Below are 22,990 nucleotides of genomic sequence, written 5' to 3'. Positions count from 1 at the left end.
CCGTAAAAGCGTCACCGAATGAAGCGGGGACACTGCATTCGCGCCGTTGGTCGCATGAAGGAAGATGGTTCTCTGTGGATGACGACGACGAACTCACGTGTCACGCTCTTTGCCCCCAAAAGCTTTCTCTTTGCCAGTGTTGGCGCATGCGCTTTGAAGCTTCTTGCAATGCCTCAAATGTGTAGTGTCGAACCGCACGAGCGTCGCCATGATAGTTGGCATGAAAACATAGCGTGTTATGAATATGCCGTAACAAGTTTTCGTGTGGTTTCTTGTGGTGCATCACGTGTTGTGTGCTTCCACAGGAGCAGGCTATACCATTTCAAACAAATGTTATATTGCTGTATCCTCAAAGTATGCCTGATACGCCCACGTTGTGTTAATTTGTCATCATTGTCTTCTCAACATGTCGTCTCTCGCGCCAGGAGCGACGCGTACACGGAGGAAGGAAAGAGAGGAGGAGCCCTATTGCTCTGAGAAGTGAAGCCGGGATTGGGGGTCACTCTAGTGACGTCACCGCTCGCCTTCCGGTTTCGGTTACATACATATCTATGGGAGCCCCCAACGCATAGTTTCGGAATACTTGGAGAGGTGTGGCGGTAGCGCGTCCAAGTGGCCACCAAAGTGGCGTGTGCAAAGCGACCTCATTGGGCTATTCAGGTAACGTGATCCTCGCATGGCTCCAAAGAAGCTACGGCTACCCCCTAGGGCTCAATCTTGATCTGCATATAGCGATCGTTGTAGATATTTTTCAAAATTTGCGCGCGCTCATTCCGTCACGCGCATTGACTGTCAACCGGGAAGCACGAGCGTTTAGCAAACGTTACGGGATAGCGAAAAGTTCAAAATCTAGCCCCTATCCCCACGTCACTTGCCCCACGCTTCTCTTCTTCTTCTTCTTCAGCCAAGGAGATGATGGCCGTGAGCCACTAAGGAAGATTGGCCAGGACAAAAGGGGCAAACAATGTTTGTCTATGTCTATGTCTGTGTTCTCTCTTTTGTCGAACAGCCGTTGGGGCCTTTTCTTCTTTCCTCCATGGACGCGTACATGGAAATGGTTCATTGCAAACAGATGACCGTTCTCCTTGCCTCGTAGTTGCGTCTCTTCGAAAAGCATGAAAAACGCCCTCAGGGCCGTGAAGACACGTCAGTTGCTGTGCCAATAGTAACATAATTCTGGGAGACCCTGCGGAAAAATTCGTGGTCCATACATTGGTGGATCCGACGGAAATGCGTTAGCATTAAAACTTGATAAACCTTTGGCAACTCCCCTTCAAAACGCTACACAACCGTTCACGCGACCCTAAACAGCGCTAACGCAAGACAGCATCCGCAACCAAACGAGCCCTCCGTGCTTCCTGCGATTCAGCTTGGCGGCGCAGTCTCGCAGCCTCAGCTTTCTTTCGCCGCCGTTCCTTTGCACAGCTTTCATAAAACATGACGCGCCCACGCAGACACCTCTGAACCTATCGACCACCACAGCTGCACTGCCTACGCGCCGGCGCCGCATCGCGCTCTTCACGCACCCACCTTTTGCCTTTCTACTCACCGCGCATGCGCGCCGCGCCGTGGCTACAGACAGACCGCGCCGCGATTCTTTCGGGTAAGGACCCTAATGCTAGCACATTAAAACGTTTTCGCGACTTCCTGTGGATGAAAGGTACATGCCGACAGCTACAGAACAAATTGCCTGCATGCAAAACTTTTGTGATTGCAGAAGTGCACCGATACGCAGTGGCGTTTGTCATTGCTGCCGATGTACTTTGTTTCATATCGCGAAAATACATTTTGACTTCTTGCGAATGGATGTTGCATACACCCTACTTGCATACCAAAGTAAATGCAACACCACAGAGTACGTGAGGAAACGGGAACCACCAGAAACGGGCAGCAGGAAGACCGGGGGCGGATACGTTGCGCAGGATGCGAAATAGCATCCTGCGCAAGCCTCAACGAGATACGCATCGCTCCTTCCACGTGCAGGAAACAGCGAGAGTGCGCATGCCTATTAGAAGTTTATCGTCCCCCTTGCTGAAGAAGAAGTTCATCGTCCGGAAGAGGCGCTGTATCTCAGCAAATACTGGCTTCATTGCGGCTAAGAGAAGTGTCGCACGCCTGGTACATCCGCCTCCGAGCACGTGCCATAATTCTACATTTTGCAGCAACTTCCTGGCGTTTGGCAACGGGATCTGCGTCAAAATTAGCGAATTCCACCAGAAAGACACCAGCCGTGACGATGGCACGCCATGTTGGTTTCCGAACGCCTCCAGAAAGTGCCAAAGCCCACGTCGATGTAACTTCGAGGGTAGAGTACGTGTTCGTTCTTAGCAGGCACGGCGAACGAACACCGCTCACACAATGTTCGAAGCTCGTCAAGACCAGTCCTGAGGGCTACGGTCAACTGACGAAAACGGGCCGGAAACAGTGCAAGAACTTGGGTAAGATGCTCAGGGAACGGTACCCAAATCTTCTCAAGGGTCAGCCTGGTGAAGTACGAGCCACTTGCAACAAACTGCCTCGAACCTTTCAGGGTGTCCGCCGCACTTTAAAGGTAAGCCGTATGGGTGGCCCTACAAGCCCATGCAGGAATCCCTCAATTTGTCTGCAACCCAATTGCGTTTTCAGGGTCTAGGCTTCAAGGATGTAATACCCGCCGAAGATGCGACGGATTATGACATCATTGAGGTGTCGGCCTTGGCGAAGAACTATTCTTCAATGATGGAGGAGTGTATCGGTCAGTTCAAAACCATGGGAGATATATTGGACTACACGGTCAAGAACACGGGATCCCCGACGAAGCCAGAAAAGGCAGTGCTACAGTCTCTGGACAACGTCATAACACACGTCCACAACGGACATCCGATACCCCAGTGGGCCAGTGGTCACTGGCAGGCAATGATATGGGCCCACGATCGGCTGTTCGAGATGTCGCTGGCCGGAGCGAAAAAACGGGCTGCGGCCTACGCCATGACGCAATTACTGAACACGTTGGGAAAGAAGTTCGAGAAGAAACGGCAGCTGCCAGATAAGGTACGCAGGCTTGGCCTCGGCAGGCATTCGGCAGGTCCTGCCACATGGCGCGGTTTGCATGACGGAAAAAGCTGTTAGTTAGACCGCGACCCGTTATGAGAAACACTCACCACATATATAATTCGGGACCGCTCTTGTCTTCGAGAAGTCTCTCTTCTGATGATCTCTCCATGATGCGTTACACATTCTCTCGGCGAGAATATGTAACGCACGGGTAAAAAAAATGTGCATATTGAACTTCGAGGTACAATACTAATTCGAATAAATTTTATCCCCTAGCCGTTAGCTCACACGTTCTGCACCACCAGATGATCATATAGGAGACCGCCGTAACAGTTCGTCGTCACACTTTTTCTATTACATGTACGCATGAAAATTCGCAAATATTTCAGTCATTGCTAGAAAATTCTTCAAAATACACGCTATAAGCAGCTGTTTCATTACTCTTATAGACATATCACATTTTACAATTTTTTTTTTTCACTTAGCGTCTTCCAACGATATCGGCACCATTCTGGATCACGTAGAGAGCGCCATTGCAATAAGTTTTCATTTCAGGTCTGGTGTACTAAATGGAGGCATAGGTGCAAAAGCATTGCTGCAGCTGATTGCTTACAGATTGCACTAACGGGTACAAAAATCGTCAGCTTGGCAGAGAATGTCCTCCCAAGCAGCACAATGTACTGAAAGTCGAGTGCAATAGGGGTGGACGGGTAGGTTGAAGGTCTTGAACAGGCTCGTGAAACTAAAGAACATTGATACCGTCCACCCCTATTGCACTCAACTTTCAGTACATTGTGCTGCTTGGGCTTCTTCCTAGCGATCCCTTTCCCTTGTGTCACTTCCCTTCCGTCATATACTTCTCTTTGTGTACTGATACCGTTTAGCCTGATAAAAGAACGTCCTCTAAATCATACCCCTTCAATGTCCTTCAGATGCACCTGTTCATGACGTCAGATGTCGTCGTATTCTCCTTCGTGCGGCTGCTCTGTTCAACTTACGATAAGAGGCCCCCATTCTGCGCGTCCTTCTTTTTCGAAGTGTTCCTGGAGAAGAACGAGCCCAGGCTGCACCTTATGTACTACAGTGAAGCCGTGCACGCGTCCGTGGCAATGGACAATCTCCCCAACCCGTGCAGCGTGCACGAATTTACGCAGGAACTGCGTCGCATATTAAAAATCAATAAGTGATAGCGCCTCTGGGAAGGAGAACAGTAAGAAATAAAATAATAAGCAATGTTTCAATACTTATGTTGTCTAGCATAGAATCACTACATCAGCTTGGAAACCAAGCGACTCTATAGTCTAGTACAGAACTGACTTCCTGCTGCAATGAATGCCCTGGGGGCGTATTTTGAGACACGAATATGTCAACACTGGCGCAAGACCTGCGTGGAGTGAAAACACCTATGCGCTGCATGCAGGTATGAGAGGCTTAGGAAACAGACTACAAGAAGTATGGAGCAAATGTTTCCGATGTCCTCGAACTCGAGGTTTCGCAAAGTGGTGGACTAATCAGTGGTGGACACATCAGTATTCATTAGCCCTATCGCTATCGGTACAGAGATCGTGCTTCGATACGCTTTTAACGGCAAAACGTGCGGCAGGGCGCCACCGTACGGGTCAGAACACCACCGACCTTCGGAATGGCTCTTCATTTCCAAGCACCCTCGCCAAGTGGCAGAGCCCACGTTGACGTAACTGACAGGGTAGTGTACGTGTTCGCCCTTGGCAGGCACGGAGAACGAACACCGCTTACCAACTGTTCGAAGCTCGTCAAGACTAATCCTGAAGGCTACGGTGAACTGACAGAAGCAGGCCGGAAGCAGTGCAAGAATCTGGGCAAGGTGATCAAGGCACGCTACCCGAATCTTCTCAAGGGTCAACCTGGCGAAGTACGAGCTACATGCAACAAACAACCTCTATCCTTTCAAAGTATTTGTCGGATATTAAAGGTAAGCCTTGGGATCAGCTCACCAGTTATCATTTGTCTCAGACCTAAGTTTCTTTTTCAGGGCCTCGGCTACAAGGATGTAATACCTGTCGAGGATGCGACTGACTACGGCAGCCTTGAGACATCGGCCTTAATGAAAAACTATACTTCAGTAATGCAGGAGCATTGCTTAGGTCAGTTCAAAACCATTGGAGAAATGGTGGATTACGTGGTCAAGAACTCGGGTTCGCCGACGAAGCCAGAAAAGGCTGTGGCGCAGTCACTGGACAGTATCGTAACGCACGTCCACAACGGACATCGCATACCCAAGTGGGCTGAGAGTCATTGGCAAGAAATTATCTGGGCCGACGACCGGCTCTTCAAAATGTCCTTGGTTGGGGCGAAGAAACGCATTGCGGCTTACGCCATGACGCACCTGCTGGAGACGCTGGAACAGAAGTTCGAGAGGAAACGGCAGCTTCCAGATAAGGTACAGGCACGGACGCTGAGGACTCTGTTGTTGGTGCTACAAGGGTTGAATTTTCTGGCATGTCGTTGAAGTGAAACCTGAGGGAACGTCAGGAGTGCTTTAAAGAAAGTAACGTCCGAAACAAAATGAACGTACTACCCACTCGAAAATTACAAATTATTCCACTCTAAAACATAGGCGTAAATACACTGACATTTAAACAGGGAAAACTGTCGAGGTCTGACTGAATTAATCGCTCGCGCGCTACGCGCAAAGAATTCGAAAGCAGCAGCTCTTGTGGAGTCGACGGATATATAGTCATCATCATATAGTATCTCATAGAAAGCAGTGTACACATTAAACCTTTTCACACCTTTATAGGTGTGCGCCATGCACATTAAATCTGGTTGCCTTAACATTGTATTTCCAGGATTATATTTTACAAAACTCAAGAAACCATTACAAGAAGTCAGGTGACAGTGCAAATCATTATGTCTTGGCTATCGTAGATACGTCCTAATCCATCGATGCGTATCATCGTGAGCACATGTAATTGTCTATAATGGTATTCAACAATGTTGATATTTCGAATGAGTGAATTTTTGGAGAACTGATAGCATCCGAGGAGAGACAACTCTTGTTAAACCGTACTCCATTATGAAATTAGCAAAATTACACGGAAAAGGCACATTATTGCACTTTTTAAGGTGTGAAAACCGTTACACTGTAGTGTAGTTGTAGTTTTCCAAATACATTTTACCTTCGAACCCAGGTCAGGAATAGGTTCTTCCTAGTACCCTAGATCCTTCCCAGTTCGTTGACGACGGTAGCGTACCTTGAGCTTGAGGGAACGAGAGGACGCACAAAGAAGTGGACAGGACGAGGCTCAAAGCCTCGTCAAAGCAAATTTGAGCCTCGTCCTGTCTACTCCTTTGTGCGTCCTCTCGTTCCCTCAAGCTCAAGGTATGCTACCGTCGTCGAACCTTCACCAGCTTGCTTGCCTGCTCACCCTTATTTCACCAGTTCTTTCCCGGTTTCGAACGCGCCTCCAGTTTTATACTCTTTACAGTTTGATTTATATTAGGCTTCCTTCGTAATGACACAGTCTACCCTGTCTTTCAGATGCACCTGTTCACCACCTCTGACATCGTGGTGTTCTCCTTCATCCGGCTGCTCTGTTCGGCGTACGACAAGCGCCCACCTTTCTGCTCAGCTTTCTTTTTTGAGATCTTCACGGAAAAGAACGAGCCCAGAGTGCATATCATGTACTACACCGACAGCGCGCACGCGTCCATCGTACTGGATAATCTCTCCAACCCGTGTACCGTCCATGCACTCATGCAGGAGCTTCACAACATATTGAGGAAGATCAAGCAACGATAGTACGTCTGGCACAGCGACAGCTAAGCATAGAAAATAAATACGTAATGTTCCAGTATGTATTTATACAGTGCAATAACGATTGGTATGTGAAAGTTGAAGATCTGGAAGAAAGTTGATGGAGCGCGCGAACTTTAAGCTACAACGATCGCTATGTGAAAGTTCAAGATTTTGAACTTTCTCATAGCGATCGTTGTAGTTATATTGCCACTCCGGACTCTGACAACAGCGTTTAGTCCACGAAAAGGCGGCGTCTCAAGAATTCTATACGCGAAATTTCAATCCTGTTTACGAACGCCGTGCATTTTTGAAGATCTGCTGAGCCTCCACAAGTTTCGATGACGCTACAAGCGAGTGACGTAATCATAAGCCCACAAACTGCAATGATGTCATGTTCTGGAGAGGGCATTCGTCTCCCAGCAGCGACACCGGCGTCCGGGGGGAGATGCTTTTCGGCTGTAGTTCGATGAGTCACACAACCTCCGCCTCATGGCATGCGTCATATGTCACGTGAGGAGGGAAAAAGCAAGGGATGGGGCGGGAAGACCAAAGACGGGGAGGTAAGATTGGTATGTGCCCGGTGGAAGAACTGTTTGCAAGTAGGGCACATTATGCGATTTCTTTGGGAGTTCTAACTTCAAAAAAGGAATTAAGAGCGATTATATGTACGCAGCCCGTCAGATTGAGAACAGGATAAACACTCATTTAAATGTTCCGTTGAATCAGCACTTCCAGCACGTCATGAACTATTATTTACGCCGTTGCCTGTGTACCGCTGTCGGAAGCGTATTGCCCATTAGGGCTTCTCGAACTCAGCATCATTTATTCGATGCACGGCGATTTTCACGTTTATTTTACTTCACAAATACCTATGTGTAACTTTTCTACATGTTTCCCCTGATATTAACCTCTGTGAAGTAGGGTAGGGCCCTGTGGCTACCAGCGGTAAACTTTCCATGTCATCATAACTTCTCTGTCATTTATTGTTGTTGTTGTACGTGCTTCCGAATTTCGAGAGATAGATATTAACAAGAACAGACAGAGAGAAACTCTTTCATTAAATAGAGTACATTAATTATATATACGTATATTGCTCTCAGTCTATCCTTTTGCTATTTTCTTTTATTTTATGTTTCCAACGGTTCGAGCACACACTTGAATCATACATCACGGGCGCAACTGCTTGCTCACACGTGTCGGACTTAGTCTAAATTTTATTGCATTGTATGTCGGTCCGATGCACGATCCCCCATGCGGTAGCTGTGACATTGCCCGCCCGATACTACTACGAAGTGAGGCAGCAACAAATCAGCTACATATAGGGTAACATAGCTAAACATTATCAGCTCAAATATCAGCCAAGACATCAGCTAAAATATCAGCTAAGATGTCAGCTAAAATGTCACTAAAGATATCAGCTAAAACATCAGCTAATTTATCAGCTAACATATTAGCTAAAATCAGCTACGATATCAGGTAAGAATCCTGCGTGCGAAGGGGGCTCTAGGATAAATGTCGACATAGTTATTTGTGAACTCGGTCCAGGACGCATGATCCCCCTGCAGTAGTTGCCCGTCTGATACCACTACGAAGTGAGGCAGTAACAAATCAGCTAAACATAGGGTAGCATTATCAGCTAAGATATCAGCTAAAATAGCAGCTAAAATATCACCTAAGATATCAGCTACGATATCAGTTAAAATATTAGCTAAATATCAGCTAAGCTATCAGCTAAAATATCAGCTAAGATATCAGTGAAAATATCAACTAAAATGTCAGCTAAAATAGCATCAAAGGTAACAGTTAAAATATCAGCTAAGATATCTGTTCAAATATCAGCTAAAATAGCACCTAAATAGCAGCTAAGCTATCAGCTAAAATATCAGCAAGATGTCAGCTAAAATATCAGCAAGATATCAGCCAATGTATCAGTTAAGATAGCAGCTAAATGTCAGCTAAAATATCAGCTAAGATATCACCTAAATATCAACTAAGCTATCTGTTAAGACATCAGCTAAAACGTCAGCTAAGATGTCAGCTAAAATGTCAGCTATGATATCAGCTAAAATGTCAGCTAAAATATCAGCTGAGATATCAGTTAAAATATCAGCTAAAATGTAAGCTAAAATAGCATCTAAGATATCAGTTAAAATATCAGTTAAGCTATCAGCTAAAATATCAGCTAAGCTATGAGCTAAAATATCAGCTAAGATGTCAGCTAGAATGTCACCTAAAATATCACCTAAAACATCAGCTAAGGTATCAGTTGAAATAGCAGCTAAGATATCAGCTAAAATATCAGCTAAAACATCAGCTACATACGATATCAGCTAAGACTCCTGCTTGCGAAGGGGGCTCTAAGATAAATGTCGACACAGTTCTCTGTGAAGTCGGTCCAGGACGCACGATCACCCCTGCGGTAGTTGTCACACTACCCACCTGATACCACTACGAAGTGAGGCAGTAACAAATCAGCTAAACATAGGGTAGCATTATCAGCTAAGGGTAAACATTATCTGCTAAGATATCAGTTAAAAGAGCAGCTAAAATATTACCTAAAATATCAGCTATCAGTTAAAATATAAGCTAAAATATCAGCTAAGATATCAGCTAAAATGTCAGCTAAAATATCAGCTCAGATATCAGTTAAAATATCAGCTAAAATGTAAGCTAAGATATCAGCTGAGATATCAGTTAAAATATTAGCTAAATATCTGCTAAAATATCAGCTAAGCTATCAGTTAAAATATCAGCTAAAACATCAGCTAAGATATCAGTTAAAATATTAGCTAAATATCAGCTAAATATCAGCTAAGATATCAGCTATGCTTTCAGCTAAGCTTTCAACTAAAATGTCAGCTAAGATATCAGCTAAAATATCAGCTAAGATGTCAGCTAAAACATCAGCTAAAATATCAGCTAATATATCAGATAAGATATTAGCTAAAATCAGCTACGATATCAGGTAAGAATCCTGCGTGCGAAGGGGGCTCTAAGATAAATGTCGACATAGTTATTTGTGAACTCGGTCCAGGACGCATGATCCCCCTGCAGTAGTTGTGACATTGCCCGTCTGATACCACTACGAAGTGAGGCAGTAACAAATCAGCTAAACATAGGGCAGCATTATCAGCTAAGATATCAGTTAAAATAGCAGCTAAATATCACCTAAGATATCAGCTACGATGTCAGTTAAAATATTAGCTAAATATCAGCTAAGCTATCAGCTAAAATATCAACTAAAATGTCAGCTAAAATAGCATCTAAGATAACAGTTAAAATATCAGCTAAGATATCAGTTCAAGTATCAGCTAAAATAGCAGCTAAGCTATCAGCTAAAATATCAGCTAGATATCAACTAAAATATCAGCAAGATATCAGCTAAGGTATCAGTTAAACAGCAGCTAAATGTCAGCTAAAATATCAGCTAAGATATCACCTAAATATCAGCTAAGCTATCTGCTAAGACATCAGCTAAAACGTCAGCTAAGATGTCAGCTAAGGTATCAGCTAAATAGTCAGCTAAAATATCAGCTAAGATATCAGTTAAAATATCAGCTAAAATGTAAGCTAAATAACATCTAAGATATCAGTTAAAATATCAGCTAAAACATCAGCTAAGATATCAGCTGAGATATCAGTTAAAATATTAGCTAAATATCAGCTAAAATGTCAGCTAAGATATCAGCTAACATATCAGTTAAAATATCAGCTAAGGTATCAGCTAAGCTATCAGCTAAAATATCAGCTAAAATGTCGCCTAAAATATCAGCTAAGATATCAGCTAAAATATCAGCTAAGATATCAGTTACAATATCAGCTAAAACATCAGCTACATACGATATCAGCTAAGACTCCTGCTTGCGAAGGGGGCTCTAAGATAAATGTCGACACAGTTCTGCGTGAAGTCGGTCCAGGACGCACGATCACCCCTGCGGTAGTTGTCACACTACCCACCTGATACCATTACGAAGTGAGGCAGTAACAAATCAGCTAAACATAGGGTAGCATTATCAGCTAAGGGTAAACATTATCTGCTAAGATATCAGTTAAAAAAGCAGCTAAAATATTACCTAAAATATCAGCTATCAGTTAAAATATAAGCTAAAATATCAGCTAAGATATCAGCTAAAATGTCAGCTCAGATATCAGTTAAAATATCAGCTCAAATGTAAGCTAAAATAGCATCTAAGATATCAGTTAAAATATCAGCTAAAACATCAGCTAAGATATCAGTTAAAATAGTAGCTAAATATCAGCTAAAATATCAGCTAAGCTATCAGCTAAAATGTCAGCTAACATATCAGCTCATATATCAGTTAAAATATCAGCTCATATATCAGTTAAAATATCAGCGCATATATCAGTTAAAAGATCAGCTAAAACATCAGTTAAAATATTAACTAAATATCAGCTAAGATATCAGCTATGCTTTCAGCTAAGCTTTCAACTAAAATGTCAGCTAAGATGTCAGCTAAAATGTCAGCTAAGATATCAGCTAAAACATCAGCTAAAATATCAGCTAATATATCAGATAAGATATTAGCTAAAATCAGCTACGATATCAGGTAAGAATCCTGCGTGCGAAGGGGGCTCTAAGATAAATGTCGACATAGTTATTTGTGAACTCGGTCCAGGACGCATGATCCCCCTACAGTAGTTGTGACATTGCCCGTCTGATACCACTACGAAGTGAGGCAGTAACAAATCAGCTAAACATAGGGTAGCATTATCAGCTAAGATATCCGTTAAAATAGCAGCTAAAATATCACCTAAGATATCAGCTACGATATCAGTTAAAATATTAGCTAAATATCAGCTAAGCTATCAGCTAAAATATCAGCTAGGATATCAGTGAAAATATCAACTAAAATGTCAGCTAAAATAGCATCTAAGATAACAGTTAAAATATGAGCTAAGATATGAGTTCAAATATCAGCTAAAATAGCAGCTAAATAGCAGCTAAGCTATCAGCTAAATTATGAGCTAGATGTCAGCTAAAATATCAGCAAGATATCAGCTAAGGTATCAGTTAAGACAGCAGCTAAATGCCAGCTAAGATATCAGCTAAGATATCTGCTAAGACATCAGGTAAAACGTCAGCTAAGATGTCAGCTAAAATGTCAGCTAAGATATCAGCTAAAATGTCAGCTAAAATATCAGCTAAGATATCAGTTAAAATATAAGCTAAAATGTAAGCTAAATAACATCTAATATATCAGTTAAAATATCAGCTAAAACATCAGCTAAGATATCAGCTGAGATATCAGTTAAAATATTAGCTAAATATCAGCTAAAATATCAGCTAAGATATCAGCGGGGCTTTCAGCTAAAATGTCCGCTAAGATATCAGCTAACATATCAGTTAATATATCAGCTAAGCTATCAGCTAAAATATCAGCTAAGATGTCAGCTAAAATGTCACCTCAAATATCAGCTAAGATATCAGTTGAAATAGCAGCTAAGATATCAGCTAAAATATCAGCTAAGTTATCAGTTACAATATCAGCTAAAACATCAGCTACATACGATATCAGCTAAGACTCCAGCTTGCGAAGGGGGCTCTAAGATAAATGTCGACAGAGTTCTCTGTGAAGTCGGTCCAGGACGCACGATCACCCCTGCGGTAGTTGTCACACTACCCACCTGATACCACTACGAAGTGAGGCAGTAACAAATCAGCTAAACATAGGGTAGCATTATCCGCTAAAAGTAAACATTATCAGCTAAGATATCAGTGAAAAGAGCAGCTAAAATATTACCTAACATATCAGCTATCAGTTAAAATGTCAGCTAAAATATCAGCTCAGATATCAGTTAAAATATCAGCTAAAATGTAAGCTAAAATAGCATCTACGATATCAGTTAAAATATCAGCTAAAACATCAGCTAAGATATCAGCTGAGATATCAGTTAAAATATTAGCTAAATATCAGCTAAAATATCAGCTAATATATCAGCTATGCTTTCAGCTAAGCTTTCAACTAAAATGTCAGCTAAGATATCAGCTAAAACATCAGCTAAAACATCAGCTAAAATATCAGCTAAGGTATCAACTGAGAATATCAGTTGAAATATTAGCTAAAATATCAGCTACGATGTCAGCTAAGACTCCTGCTTGCGAAGGGGCTCTAAGATAAATGCCGACACAGTTCTCTGTGAAGTCGGTCCAGGACGTACGATCCCCCTGCGGTAGTTGTCACACTACCCGCCTGATACCACTACGAAGTGAGGCAGTAATAAATCAGCTAAGGGTAAACATTATGAGCTAAGATATCAGCAAAAATGTCAGCTAAGGTATCAGCTAAAATATCAGCTAAGATGTCAGCTAAGTTATCAGTTGAAATATCAGCTAAGGTATCAGCTAAAATGTCAGCTAAGATGTCAGCTAAAATGTCAGCTAACATATCAGCTAAGATATCAGTTACAATATCAGCTAAAACATCAGCTACGATATCAGCTAAGATTCCTGCTTGCGAAGGGGGCTCTAAGATAAATGCCGACACAGTTCTCTGTGAAGTTGGTCCAGGACGCTTGATCCCCCTGCGGTAGTTGTCACACTACCCACCTGATACCACTACGAAGTGAGGCAGTAACAAATCAGCTAAACATAGGGTAGCATTATCAGCTAAAGGTAAACATTATCAGCTAAGATATCAGTTAAAATAGCAGCTAAAATGTTACCTAAAATATCAGCTATCAGTTAAAATATAAGCTAAAATATCAGCTAAGATATCAGCTAAAATATCAGCTAAAATGTCAGCTAAATATAAGCTAAAATATCAGCTAAGATATCAGTTAAAATATTAGCTAAAATATCAGATAAGAAATCTGCTAGATATCAGCTAAGGTATCAGTTAAGATAGCAGCTAAATGTCAGCTAAAATATCAGCAATTAGCTACCAGTTAAAATATCAGCTAAGATATCAGCTAGATATCAGTTAAAATATCACGCAAATATCAGCTAAAATATCAGCTAAGACTCCGGCGTGCGAAGGGGGCTCTAAGATAAATGTCGACACAGTTCTGTGTGAAGTCGGTCGAGGACGCACGATCCCCCGGAGCACACACTTGAATCACACATCACAGGCGCAACTGCTTGCTCACACGTGTCGCACTTAATCTAAATTAAAATAATTATCATTATATAATATATATAATATATATAATATATATAATATATATAATATATATATATAATCATAATAATCATTATTAAATATAATCTAAAATAGTATGCTGGAGTGTTCCGGGTGTTAAGGTGACGTGACAGAAGACGAAAGTTCAGGGAGTTCAGAACAGTCTTGCGATTTGTTGTTGTTGATCGCAAAATTTTCCGACATTCAGCAGTATAGGCACTTGTGTTGCTGTTCGACAAACCCTGATTCCCATATTGCGTTTTCTCCCCTTTTTTCCTTTGGTCTAATAAATATAACCTTCCCTCTCTCCACACACACAGACACCATCTTGCCTGCGAAGAAAGGACTAGTGAACGAGTATCGCTTCTTTATCAAGTTACTCTTCAATTTGGAATGGTATGCTTTGTTTAACATACGAACCAAAGCGTTCCTTAACGTATGAATTATTCTGAGTGAGAGATACCCTGCGGTATCACCGGTCGGCGTCCCGATTTTGGCCTGGGCCGTGTATTACGGCTCTGGTGCGGGGAAGCGGTGAAACTTCAGACACTTCACAATTTCGCTCGAGAGGAAGAACCACCTGAATGCACTCAGTGTAGAGAACCTCTGTCAGTTTTACAGAAACTCATATCATGTCCATCCGGCAAGGCTATGCAGTACTACACGTAAAAGGCATTTACCTTACAATGCTATACGAGCACATGTCCATCTTTCCGCAGCTAGAAGAATCCCCAGCGGCCAGCGCGCGGGCAAACGCGACCTTCTCACGTGACATATGACGTTCGCAGAGAGGCGGAGCCCGCGTGACTCGAACTACAGCCGAAAAGAGTCTCCCGCGTCCGGGGAGGGTCACGTGGTGGAGAAGTCACGTGAGGGTGATCGAAAGAGGGGAAAATGGGAGAGATGTCTTCTCCCTCCATTGTGTTTTCCCCAAGGTCGGAGCGGTTGGACGGTATGTCACGTGGGGCTCCGCTACCGGAGTGCAAAAAGTGAGCCCCCCCCCCCCCCCCCCGGAAGACTCGAAGGGCAACAACGTTGCCAGATGAGAGCCGGGCGCTCTGTCAGAGCCTAACATGACGTCACAGTTCTCAAAAATAAAAATTAATTTTCTCTAGCTTTCGCGTCACGTATATAGAGCCAAAATATTTTGCAGGAATGTAAAGCGAGGCAGGAAGATTTCAGTAACATAACTCTGGTGGGATTCTGAAGACACGAGATTTAGTCCGTAGTGACAATTTAAAGTTCGCGTGCTCCAAAGCTACTTCGATAGGCTTGCGCAAGACCGCGTGGCGAATCATGGGCTGAAGTGAAGTATTTAACGCGCGTTATAAGATAACGACAAGCTGAAGATCGGGTCTCAGGCCGTAATCGTGTCGCTCGCCGTTATCAGTTGTCAACGGAGTGCGGCAGGTGTGACGGCAACGCTCTTTCTTCTTCCACTCAGAATGAGCCACAAGGCGCCGCCGTAAGTAACGAACGAGGGTATCTGCCACGCGATCGTACAGCAAGTCAGGAACGCGGATAATTTCGGCCACCTGAGGTTCTTTTGACGTGCGCCGGAAATGTCCGACAGACGGTGCTGGTAGCAATGTTTGCATCCCCCACTATGCTACCGTCCTGGGGCGGGATTTTAAGCTCATCATGCCAGCACGCTGCCGACTGAGCACATAGTTACTCATAGGGACATATTCATTCTACATAGATCCGTATAGCCCCGGCTGCCACACCTTCGTGGATCACAGCCGCGGCATTGGTGAAGAAGAAACACAAGGAGGAGAGGGCAGAACACAGATGATCGTGACCAAACGTGACGTCGCAATTGGTCACGTGACATTGGAAAACCTATTGCCGCACTGGAGTCAGATAATAGGAAGGCATGCCGTGAGTGGCTAGGGTATACGTGCAATTACGAGAGGAAATTGTAAAAACGGACGCACCTGCCTCGCCCTGGTCAATATCCATTGTGGCTAATGGACAGAAGATTCTCCATGGGAAAGTAGAAGAAGAAATCCTTAAGAGCCCCATCGCCATTGGTATGGAGCGTGCAACGTAGAACCTTGGAGCGCATATCATATTCTTGAGTTTCGCGTCACAGCAACATCTTGGTGTTTGGCAGCGGGACCTGCGTCAAAAGCAGCGGACCAACAAACTACCAATGGAACATCATGCTGGTTTCCTAACACCTCCAGCCAGTGCGAAAGCCCACGTCGATGTAACTCCGAGGGTAGAATACGTGTTCGTTCTTGGCAGGCACGGTGAACGAACACCGCTTACCCACTGTTCGAATCTCGCTAAGACTAATCCTGAAGGCTACGGTGAACTGACCAAAGCAGGCTTGAAGCAGTGCAATAATGTGGGCAAGGTGATCAGGGAACGATACCCGAATCTTCTCAAGGGTCGGCCTGGTGAAGTACGCGCTACTTGCAGCAAGCAACCTGTGTCCCTTAAAAGTTGTCGTCGCATGTTAGAGGTAAGCTCTGGGACCAGCTCACCAGTAACCATTAGACTCAGACCCAACTCCTTTTCTCACTTTTCTCAGGGCCTGGGCTTCAAGGATGTAATACCTGTCGAGGATACGACTGACTACGACAGACTTGAGACATCGGCCTTAATGGAAAACTATACTTCAGTGATGCAGGAGCGTTGCTTAGGTCAGTTCCAAACCATTGGACAGATAGTGGACTACGTGGTCGAGAACTCGGGGTCGCCGAAGAAGCCAGAAAAGGCGGTGGCGCAGTCCCTGGACAGTATCGTTACGCACGTCCACAACGAACACCTCATACCCAAGTGGGCTGAGAGTCATTGGCAAGAGATTATCTGGGCCGACGACCGGCTCTTCAAAATGTCCTTGGTTGGGGCGAAGAAACGCATTGCGGCTTACGCCATGACGCGCCTTCTGGAGACGCTGGAACAGAAGTTCGAGAAGAAAGGGCAGCTGCCAGATAAGGTACACGCATGGACGCTGATGACTTTGTCTTTGGTGATACAAGGGTAGAATTTTCTGGCATGTCCTTGAAGACAAACTTAGGTGATTTCAGGAGAGCTGTAAAGAGAGCAAAGTACGGAGACATTATCGTACTGTTCACTCAAAAAATATAGAAATTATAACTTAATTTCCAACTCTCCGAACCGCACTCTCCGTATCGCTTAATCAGCTCGACTCTCGCCCCCTCTTTTACAAAATTGCTTGGTCCCTCGTCAAATCCAGCCCACCTACGCTCTAAGCTCTTTTGACCTTTTTGGACACCATCTGATTTCGATCCTTATTGCGAATGGGCTCGTGATTTCATTCCCGGCATCACCACCAGCATTGGGGTAGCGTATCGCCCATGACGATGGAACTCCCCATATATCGTCTCAAACTAAAGTTACGTATTGTTGCTCCAACTGAAGCGAGACTCATTTTGACATTTAAACACAGAAAACTGATCTGACCTGACTGAATTGTTCGCTCGTGTGCCCCGCACCTAGAATACAAAAGCAGCAGGGCTGGTGGTGTCGACAGCTATATAGTTATCAATATCATCATCATGCAGAGAGTATAGCTCTTTACTTTCGAACCCAGGACCCGAATAGGTTAACATTGTGCCTTCGCGGTTGTTTGCCAGTCTCAAACCCTCACCCAGTTTCTTACTCTTTGCAGTTCGTTGCATTATTCTTCCTTCGTAATGACACGGTCTACCCTGTATTTCAGATGCACCTGTTCACGACCTTGGACATCGTGGTGTTCTCCTTCATCCGGCTGCTCTGTTCGGAGTACGACAAGCGTCCACCTTTCTGCTCAGCCTTCTTTTTTGAGGTCTTCATGGAGAACGATGATCCCAGAGTGCACGTCATGTACTACACCAACACAGCACACTCGTCCATAGTGCTGGACAATCTCCCCAATCCGTGTACTGTCCATGCACTCACGCAGGAGCTTCGCAGTATATTGAGGAAGATCAAGAAACGATAGCACTTCTGGAATGGCGACAGCCAGACATAGAAAATAAATACGTAAATATTCCATTATGTAAGTTGTAGGGGCTACTATCTTCGGGTTGCCGATGTGTTGCACGTGACCACTATATATATTTATAGATGTCTGGAGTATCCATGGCACATATGGCGAACAGTCTTGTAGCCTTGACTACAAACTCCTCGGCATGCCTGAAGCCAGTATAACGGAGTAAAGGGGACGGGTGGTCGGAATTTATTATTCGCAGAGATCCCGCGAACTCTAGTGTACTGAAAGCCTCGGCCAATCTCCTTTTGTGGAGCAAGGTGAGTGTCTGCGAGGAAGAAGGTGAGGAAGAATTATTGGTGTCATTCTACAAGGGGCAGAAGAAGAAGAAGAGGTTTCTGGACAGTCAGCAGTACTATAGCAGTACTGACTAAATAAATAAAACCTTTGAAATAAATCAGTCGTCCAGAAGATTATCCGAGGCCCATTGCCATTGGAGTTAACGCCACCACATTGATGGACTTGCGTTGTGAGTGCTTCCTGTACTGTTGGTGGAGGACACGACGAAAAAAGTTTGCTGTATACGAAATAAATACTCCGTGGTGTTTGCTTTCTGTTGAGCGTGTATCACATGATCTTGGCCGAACTTTTGGCAGACCTTGGTAGCGTGCGGAGCGCGTGCTATGAACCGGCGAAACTAAACGATACGGACGAATGAACCATATGGCGGGCTAGACCGGGCCGCCATATGGACCATTTCTATGTACGCGTATACGCATGCCCAGCCGCTTCTGGCGGCGGGCGCCATGTTTGTTGACATGGAAACATTCTGTAGGCTGTGAGGCGTGTTGGCAAAGCTTTTTCTCGCAATGCCTGTATAGTCGAACTGCACGAGCGTCGCCATGATAGTTGGCATGAAAACATAGCGTGTTATGAATATGCCGTAACAAGTTCTCGTGTGGTTTCTTGTGGTGCATCACGTGTTGTGTGCTTCCACAGGAGCAGGCTATACCATTTCAAACAAATGTTATCTTGCTATATCCTCAAAAAATGCCTGATACGCCCACGTTGCGTTAATTTGTCTTCATTGCTCCATCGTCTTCTCATCATGTCGTCGCTCGCGCCAGGAGCGACGCGTACATAGAAATGGTCCTTTGCAAGCACATGCCCGTTCACCTTGCCTCGTAGTTGCGTCTCTTCGAAAAGCATGAAAAATGCCCTCAGGGCCGTGAAGACACGTCAGTTGCTGCGCCAATAGTAAGATAATTCTGGAAGACCCTGCGGAAAAAATCATGGTCGATACATTGGTGGATCCGACGGAAATGCGTTAGCATTAAAACTTGATAAACTTTGGCAACTCCCCTTCAAAACGCTACACAACCGTTCACGCGGCCCTAAACAGCGCTAACGCAAGACAGCATCCGCAACCAAACGAGCCCTCCGTGCTTCCTGCGATTCAGCTTGGCGGCGCCGTCTCGCAGCCTCAGCTTTCTTTCGCCGCCGTTCCTTTGCACAGCTTTCATAAATCATGACGCGCCCACGCAGACACCTCTGAACGTATCGACCACCACAGCTGCACTGCCGACGCGCCGGCGCCGCATCGCGCTCTTCACGCACCCACTTCTTCCGTTTCTACTCACCGCGCATGCGCGGCGCCGTGGCTACAGACAGACCGCGCCGCGATTCTTTCGGGTGAGGACCGACTTCCTGTGGATGAAAGGTACATGCCGACAGCTACAGAACAAACTGCCTGCATGCAAAACTTTTTTGTGGTTGCAGAAGTGAACCGATACGCAGTGACGTTTGTCATTGTTGCCGATGTACTTTGTTTCATATCGCGAAAATACATTTTGACTTCTTGCGAATGGATGCTGCATACACTCTACTTGCATACCAAAGTAGATGCAACACCACGAAGTACGTGAGGAAACGGGAACCACCAGAAACGGGTAGCAGGAAAACCTGGGACGGATACGTATGCGAAACAGCATCCTGCGCAAGCTTCAACGAGATACGCATCGCTCCTTCCACGTGCAGGAAACAGCGAGAGTGCGCATGCCTATTAGAAGTTCATCGTCCGGAAGAGGAGCTGTATCTCAGCAAATACTGGCTTCGATTGCGGCTATTGTAAGTGTCACACGCCTGGTACATCCGCCTTCGAGCACGTGCCATAATTCTACATTTTGCAGGGACTTCCTGGCGTTTGGCAACGGGATCTTCGTTAAAATTAGCGAATTCCACCAGAAAGACATCTGCCGTGACGATGGCGCGCCATGTTCGTTTCCGAACACCTCCAGAAAGTGCCAAAGCCCACGTCGATGTAACTTCGAGGGTAGAGTACGTGTTCGTTCTTAGCAGGCACGGCGAACGAACACCGCTCACTCAATGTTCGAAGCTCGTCAAGACCAGTCCTGAGGGCTACGGTCAACTGACGAAAACGGGCCGGAAACAGTGCAAGAACTTGGGCAAGATGCTCAGGGAACGGTACCCAAATCTTCTCAAGGGTCAGCCTGGTGAAGTACGAGCCACTTGCGACAAACTGCCTCGAACCTTTCAGGGTCTCCGCCGCACTTTAAAGGCAAGCCGTATGGGTGGCCCTACAAGCCCATGCAGAAATCCCACCATTTGTCTGCAACCTATTTGCGTTTTCAGGGTCTAGGCTTCAAGGATGTAATACCCGCCGAAGATGCGACGGATTATGACAGCATTGAGGTGTCGGCCTTGGCGAAGAACTATTCTTCGATGATGAAGGAGCAGTGTATCGGTCAGTTCAAAACCATGAGAGATATATTGGACTACACGGTCAAGAACACCGGATCCCCGACGAAGCCAGAAAAGGCAGTGCTACAGTCTCTGGACAACGTCATAACACACGTCCGCAACGGACATCGGATACCCCAGTGGGCTAGTGGTCACAGCCGTAACAGTTCGTCGTTACTTTTTCTATTACATGTATGCATGAAAATTCGCAAATATTTCAGTCATTGCTAGAACATTCTTCAAAATACATGCATAAGCAGCTGTTTCATTACTCTTATAGACATATCACATTTGACAATTTTTTTTCACTTAGCATCTTCCAACGATATCGGCACCATTCTGGATCACGTAGCGCACGCCATTGCAATAAGTTTTCAATGGAAGAACACGAGGATTTCAGGCCTGGTGTACTAAATGGAGGCATAGGTGCAAAAGCATTCGTGCTGATGGCTTTCAGATTGCACTAACGGGTACACAAATCGTCAGCTTGGCAGAGAATGTCCTGCTGCCTAGCGATTCCTTCCTCTTGTATCACTTCTCTTCCGTAATACGGTGTGCAAGTGCGTCTCTGCGCATGAGAGGAGACAGTGAGAGGGAAGAGGGAGGGCGCCGACGTAGCCAATGGGGCTTCCCGAGTGGAGTAACCGGGAGAGGAGATATGCGCAGAACGCTCGGTTACTTGCAGAGCGTATATACTTGTCTTTGTGTAGTGATACCGTTTCGCCATGATAAAAGAACGTCCTCTAAATCCTACCCCTTCAATGTCCTTCAGATGCACCTGTTCATGACGTCGGATGTCGTCGTATTCTCCTTCGTGCGGCTGCTCTGTTCAACTTACGATAAGAGGCCCCCATTCTGCGCGTCCTTCTTTTTCGAAGTGTTCCTGGAGAAGAACGAGCCCAGGCTGCACCTTATGCACTACAGTGAAGCCGTGCACGCGTCCGTGGCAATGGACAATCTCCCCAACCCGTGCAGCGTGCACGAATTTACGCAGGAACTGGGTCGCATATTAAAAATCAATAAGTGATAGCGCCTCTGGGAAGGAGAACAGTAAGAAATAAAATAATAAGCAATGTTCCAATACGTATGTTGTCTAGCATATGGCGTCACTACATAAGCTTCGAAACCATGCGACTCTATAGTCTAGTACAGAACTGACGTCCTGCTGCAATGGATGCCCTGGGGGCGTATTTTGAGACACGAATATGTCAACACTGACGCAAGACCTGCGTGGAGTGAAAACACCTATGCGCTGCGTGCAGGTGTGAGAGGCTTAGGAAACAGACCACAAGAAGTATGGAGCAAATGTTTCCGATGTCCTCGAACTCGAGGTTTCGCAAAGTGGTGGACTAAAATCTGAGGCACATATACGGAACAGTCCTAATCGGAACGAACTGTCTACGATCTTCTGTCTCCCTTTATTTTTAATGCGCAATGTGTTGGCCTTAGGTGCCACGAGACACCGGTAGAAGAGCCACATTCAGTATATGAGGCATACAGAGAGATGATATGAAGGTGCCGTCCTGTGGGTTTCCAGATTATCTTTTCTAACACCTTAAAATCCAATTTCGCCGCACATTCGGCGATCTTTCCAACTAGAAGGATTTTCACAGTGAAGATCCGTTCCTGCTGTTTTTCCCCGGTGAAGACGGCATCTAACTATCGGGGAGGCAGACAAAAATCTAGCAGAGCTCACGATAGCTCGTCACACGCATTTTCATCTCTTCATAGGTGCCATAATCTCGAAACAGTATCACCGTAATCTCGAAAATCTCGAAACAGTATCGAAACGATAGGCAAGACGACGAAGGGCAGCCTAGTTGATTGCTTGCAGCACCGTGTGCCGGAGATTTCCGGCGCACGTCAAAAGGACCCCAGGTGGTCGAAATTATCCGCAGTCCTACCCTGGGGCACGTGCAACATGTCGCCACACTGCACTGTAAACTGCAAAAAAAAAAAAACAAACAAACAAAAAAAAACACCCTTATGGTTGTAAATGGCTTGTCTATACCTCACACCACTTTTTACACCGTGTGGTCTGAAACACCCTTTTTAGAGGGCGTATTCCGTGTAAAACACCGTTTGAAAGGGTTCTTTTCCTTGAAAATGCCTTCTTTTGCACACTTTATACACGCTTTTAGGAGGGTGTTTAACAATCTTATACCCGCCTCAAAGGGTGCAAAAGAAGGCATTTTCAAGGAAAAACATCCTTTCAAAGGGTGTTTTACACGGAATGCACCCTTTAAAAAGGGTGTTCCAGACCAAACGGCGTAAAAAGTTGTGTGAGTTATAGGACAAGCCATTTACACCCGTAAGGGTGTTTCTGAGTTTACAGTG

General features: G+C 45.0%; 4 protein-coding genes across 4 annotated transcripts; all 4 read left to right on the top strand.

Annotated features, from left to right (window-relative positions):
• The first annotated feature begins 2,056 nt into the window (after nucleotides 1–2,056).
• On the top strand, nucleotides 2,057–4,249 carry LOC135387919 (testicular acid phosphatase-like). The gene is made up of 3 exons (XM_064617132.1): nucleotides 2,057–2,551; nucleotides 2,626–3,030; nucleotides 3,966–4,249. Exons 1-3 carry the CDS (start codon nucleotides 2,237–2,239, stop codon nucleotides 4,218–4,220), a joined length of 975 nt encoding a protein of 324 aa, XP_064473202.1. The 5' UTR covers nucleotides 2,057–2,236; the 3' UTR covers nucleotides 4,221–4,249.
• Nucleotides 4,250–4,601: 352 nt separating this feature from the next.
• Nucleotides 4,602–6,866, top strand: LOC135389850 (uncharacterized). The gene is made up of 3 exons (XM_064619886.1): nucleotides 4,602–4,984; nucleotides 5,045–5,452; nucleotides 6,554–6,866. Exons 1-3 carry the CDS (start codon nucleotides 4,676–4,678, stop codon nucleotides 6,812–6,814), a joined length of 978 nt encoding a protein of 325 aa, XP_064475956.1. The 5' UTR covers nucleotides 4,602–4,675; the 3' UTR covers nucleotides 6,815–6,866.
• An 8,901-nt stretch (nucleotides 6,867–15,767) lies between these two features.
• Nucleotides 15,768–17,961, top strand: LOC135387918 (uncharacterized). Its single transcript, XM_064617131.1, has 3 exons — nucleotides 15,768–16,420; nucleotides 16,490–16,897; nucleotides 17,645–17,961. Exons 1-3 carry the CDS (start codon nucleotides 16,106–16,108, stop codon nucleotides 17,903–17,905), a joined length of 984 nt encoding a protein of 327 aa, XP_064473201.1. The 5' UTR covers nucleotides 15,768–16,105; the 3' UTR covers nucleotides 17,906–17,961.
• A 1,929-nt stretch (nucleotides 17,962–19,890) lies between these two features.
• LOC135387921 (testicular acid phosphatase-like) lies at nucleotides 19,891–21,706 on the top strand. The gene is made up of 4 exons (XM_064617134.1): nucleotides 19,891–20,020; nucleotides 20,083–20,471; nucleotides 20,546–20,845; nucleotides 21,426–21,706. Exons 2-4 carry the CDS (start codon nucleotides 20,157–20,159, stop codon nucleotides 21,678–21,680), a joined length of 870 nt encoding a protein of 289 aa, XP_064473204.1. The 5' UTR covers nucleotides 19,891–20,020; nucleotides 20,083–20,156; the 3' UTR covers nucleotides 21,681–21,706.
• The last annotated feature ends 1,284 nt before the right edge of the window (nucleotides 21,707–22,990 follow it).

This window comes from Ornithodoros turicata, chromosome 3, assembly GCF_037126465.1.
Source record: "Ornithodoros turicata isolate Travis chromosome 3, ASM3712646v1, whole genome shotgun sequence".
NCBI classification, from domain to species: Eukaryota; Metazoa; Arthropoda; class Arachnida; order Ixodida; family Argasidae; genus Ornithodoros; species Ornithodoros turicata.
This window is presented reverse-complemented; position numbering and strand designations above follow the sequence as displayed.

What these genes read in the sequence shown, in the direction of transcription:
- LOC135387921 (XM_064617134.1), top strand. Translation starts at nt 20,157, where the DNA reads ATGGCGCGCCATGTTCGTTTCCGAACACCTCCAGAAAGTGCCAAAGCC. An exon ending in GTCTCCGCCGCACTTTAAAG is followed by an intron (nt 20,472 to 20,545) that starts GCAAGCCGTATG and finishes TTGCGTTTTCAG; the next exon opens with GGTCTAGGCTTCAAGGATGT. An exon ending in CGTTACTTTTTCTATTACAT is followed by an intron (nt 20,846 to 21,425) that starts GTATGCATGAAA and finishes AATGTCCTTCAG; the next exon opens with ATGCACCTGTTCATGACGTC.
- LOC135389850 (XM_064619886.1), top strand. Translation starts at nt 4,676, where the DNA reads ATGGCTCTTCATTTCCAAGCACCCTCGCCAAGTGGCAGAGCCCACGTT. An exon ending in GTATTTGTCGGATATTAAAG is followed by an intron (nt 4,985 to 5,044) that starts GTAAGCCTTGGG and finishes TTTCTTTTTCAG; the next exon opens with GGCCTCGGCTACAAGGATGT. An exon ending in AACGGCAGCTTCCAGATAAG is followed by an intron (nt 5,453 to 6,553) that starts GTACAGGCACGG and finishes CCTGTCTTTCAG; the next exon opens with ATGCACCTGTTCACCACCTC.
- LOC135387919 (XM_064617132.1), top strand. Translation starts at nt 2,237, where the DNA reads ATGGCACGCCATGTTGGTTTCCGAACGCCTCCAGAAAGTGCCAAAGCC. An exon ending in GTGTCCGCCGCACTTTAAAG is followed by an intron (nt 2,552 to 2,625) that starts GTAAGCCGTATG and finishes TTGCGTTTTCAG; the next exon opens with GGTCTAGGCTTCAAGGATGT. An exon ending in AACGGCAGCTGCCAGATAAG is followed by an intron (nt 3,031 to 3,965) that starts GTACGCAGGCTT and finishes AATGTCCTTCAG; the next exon opens with ATGCACCTGTTCATGACGTC.
- LOC135387918 (XM_064617131.1), top strand. Translation starts at nt 16,106, where the DNA reads ATGGAACATCATGCTGGTTTCCTAACACCTCCAGCCAGTGCGAAAGCC. An exon ending in GTTGTCGTCGCATGTTAGAG is followed by an intron (nt 16,421 to 16,489) that starts GTAAGCTCTGGG and finishes CACTTTTCTCAG; the next exon opens with GGCCTGGGCTTCAAGGATGT. An exon ending in AAGGGCAGCTGCCAGATAAG is followed by an intron (nt 16,898 to 17,644) that starts GTACACGCATGG and finishes CCTGTATTTCAG; the next exon opens with ATGCACCTGTTCACGACCTT.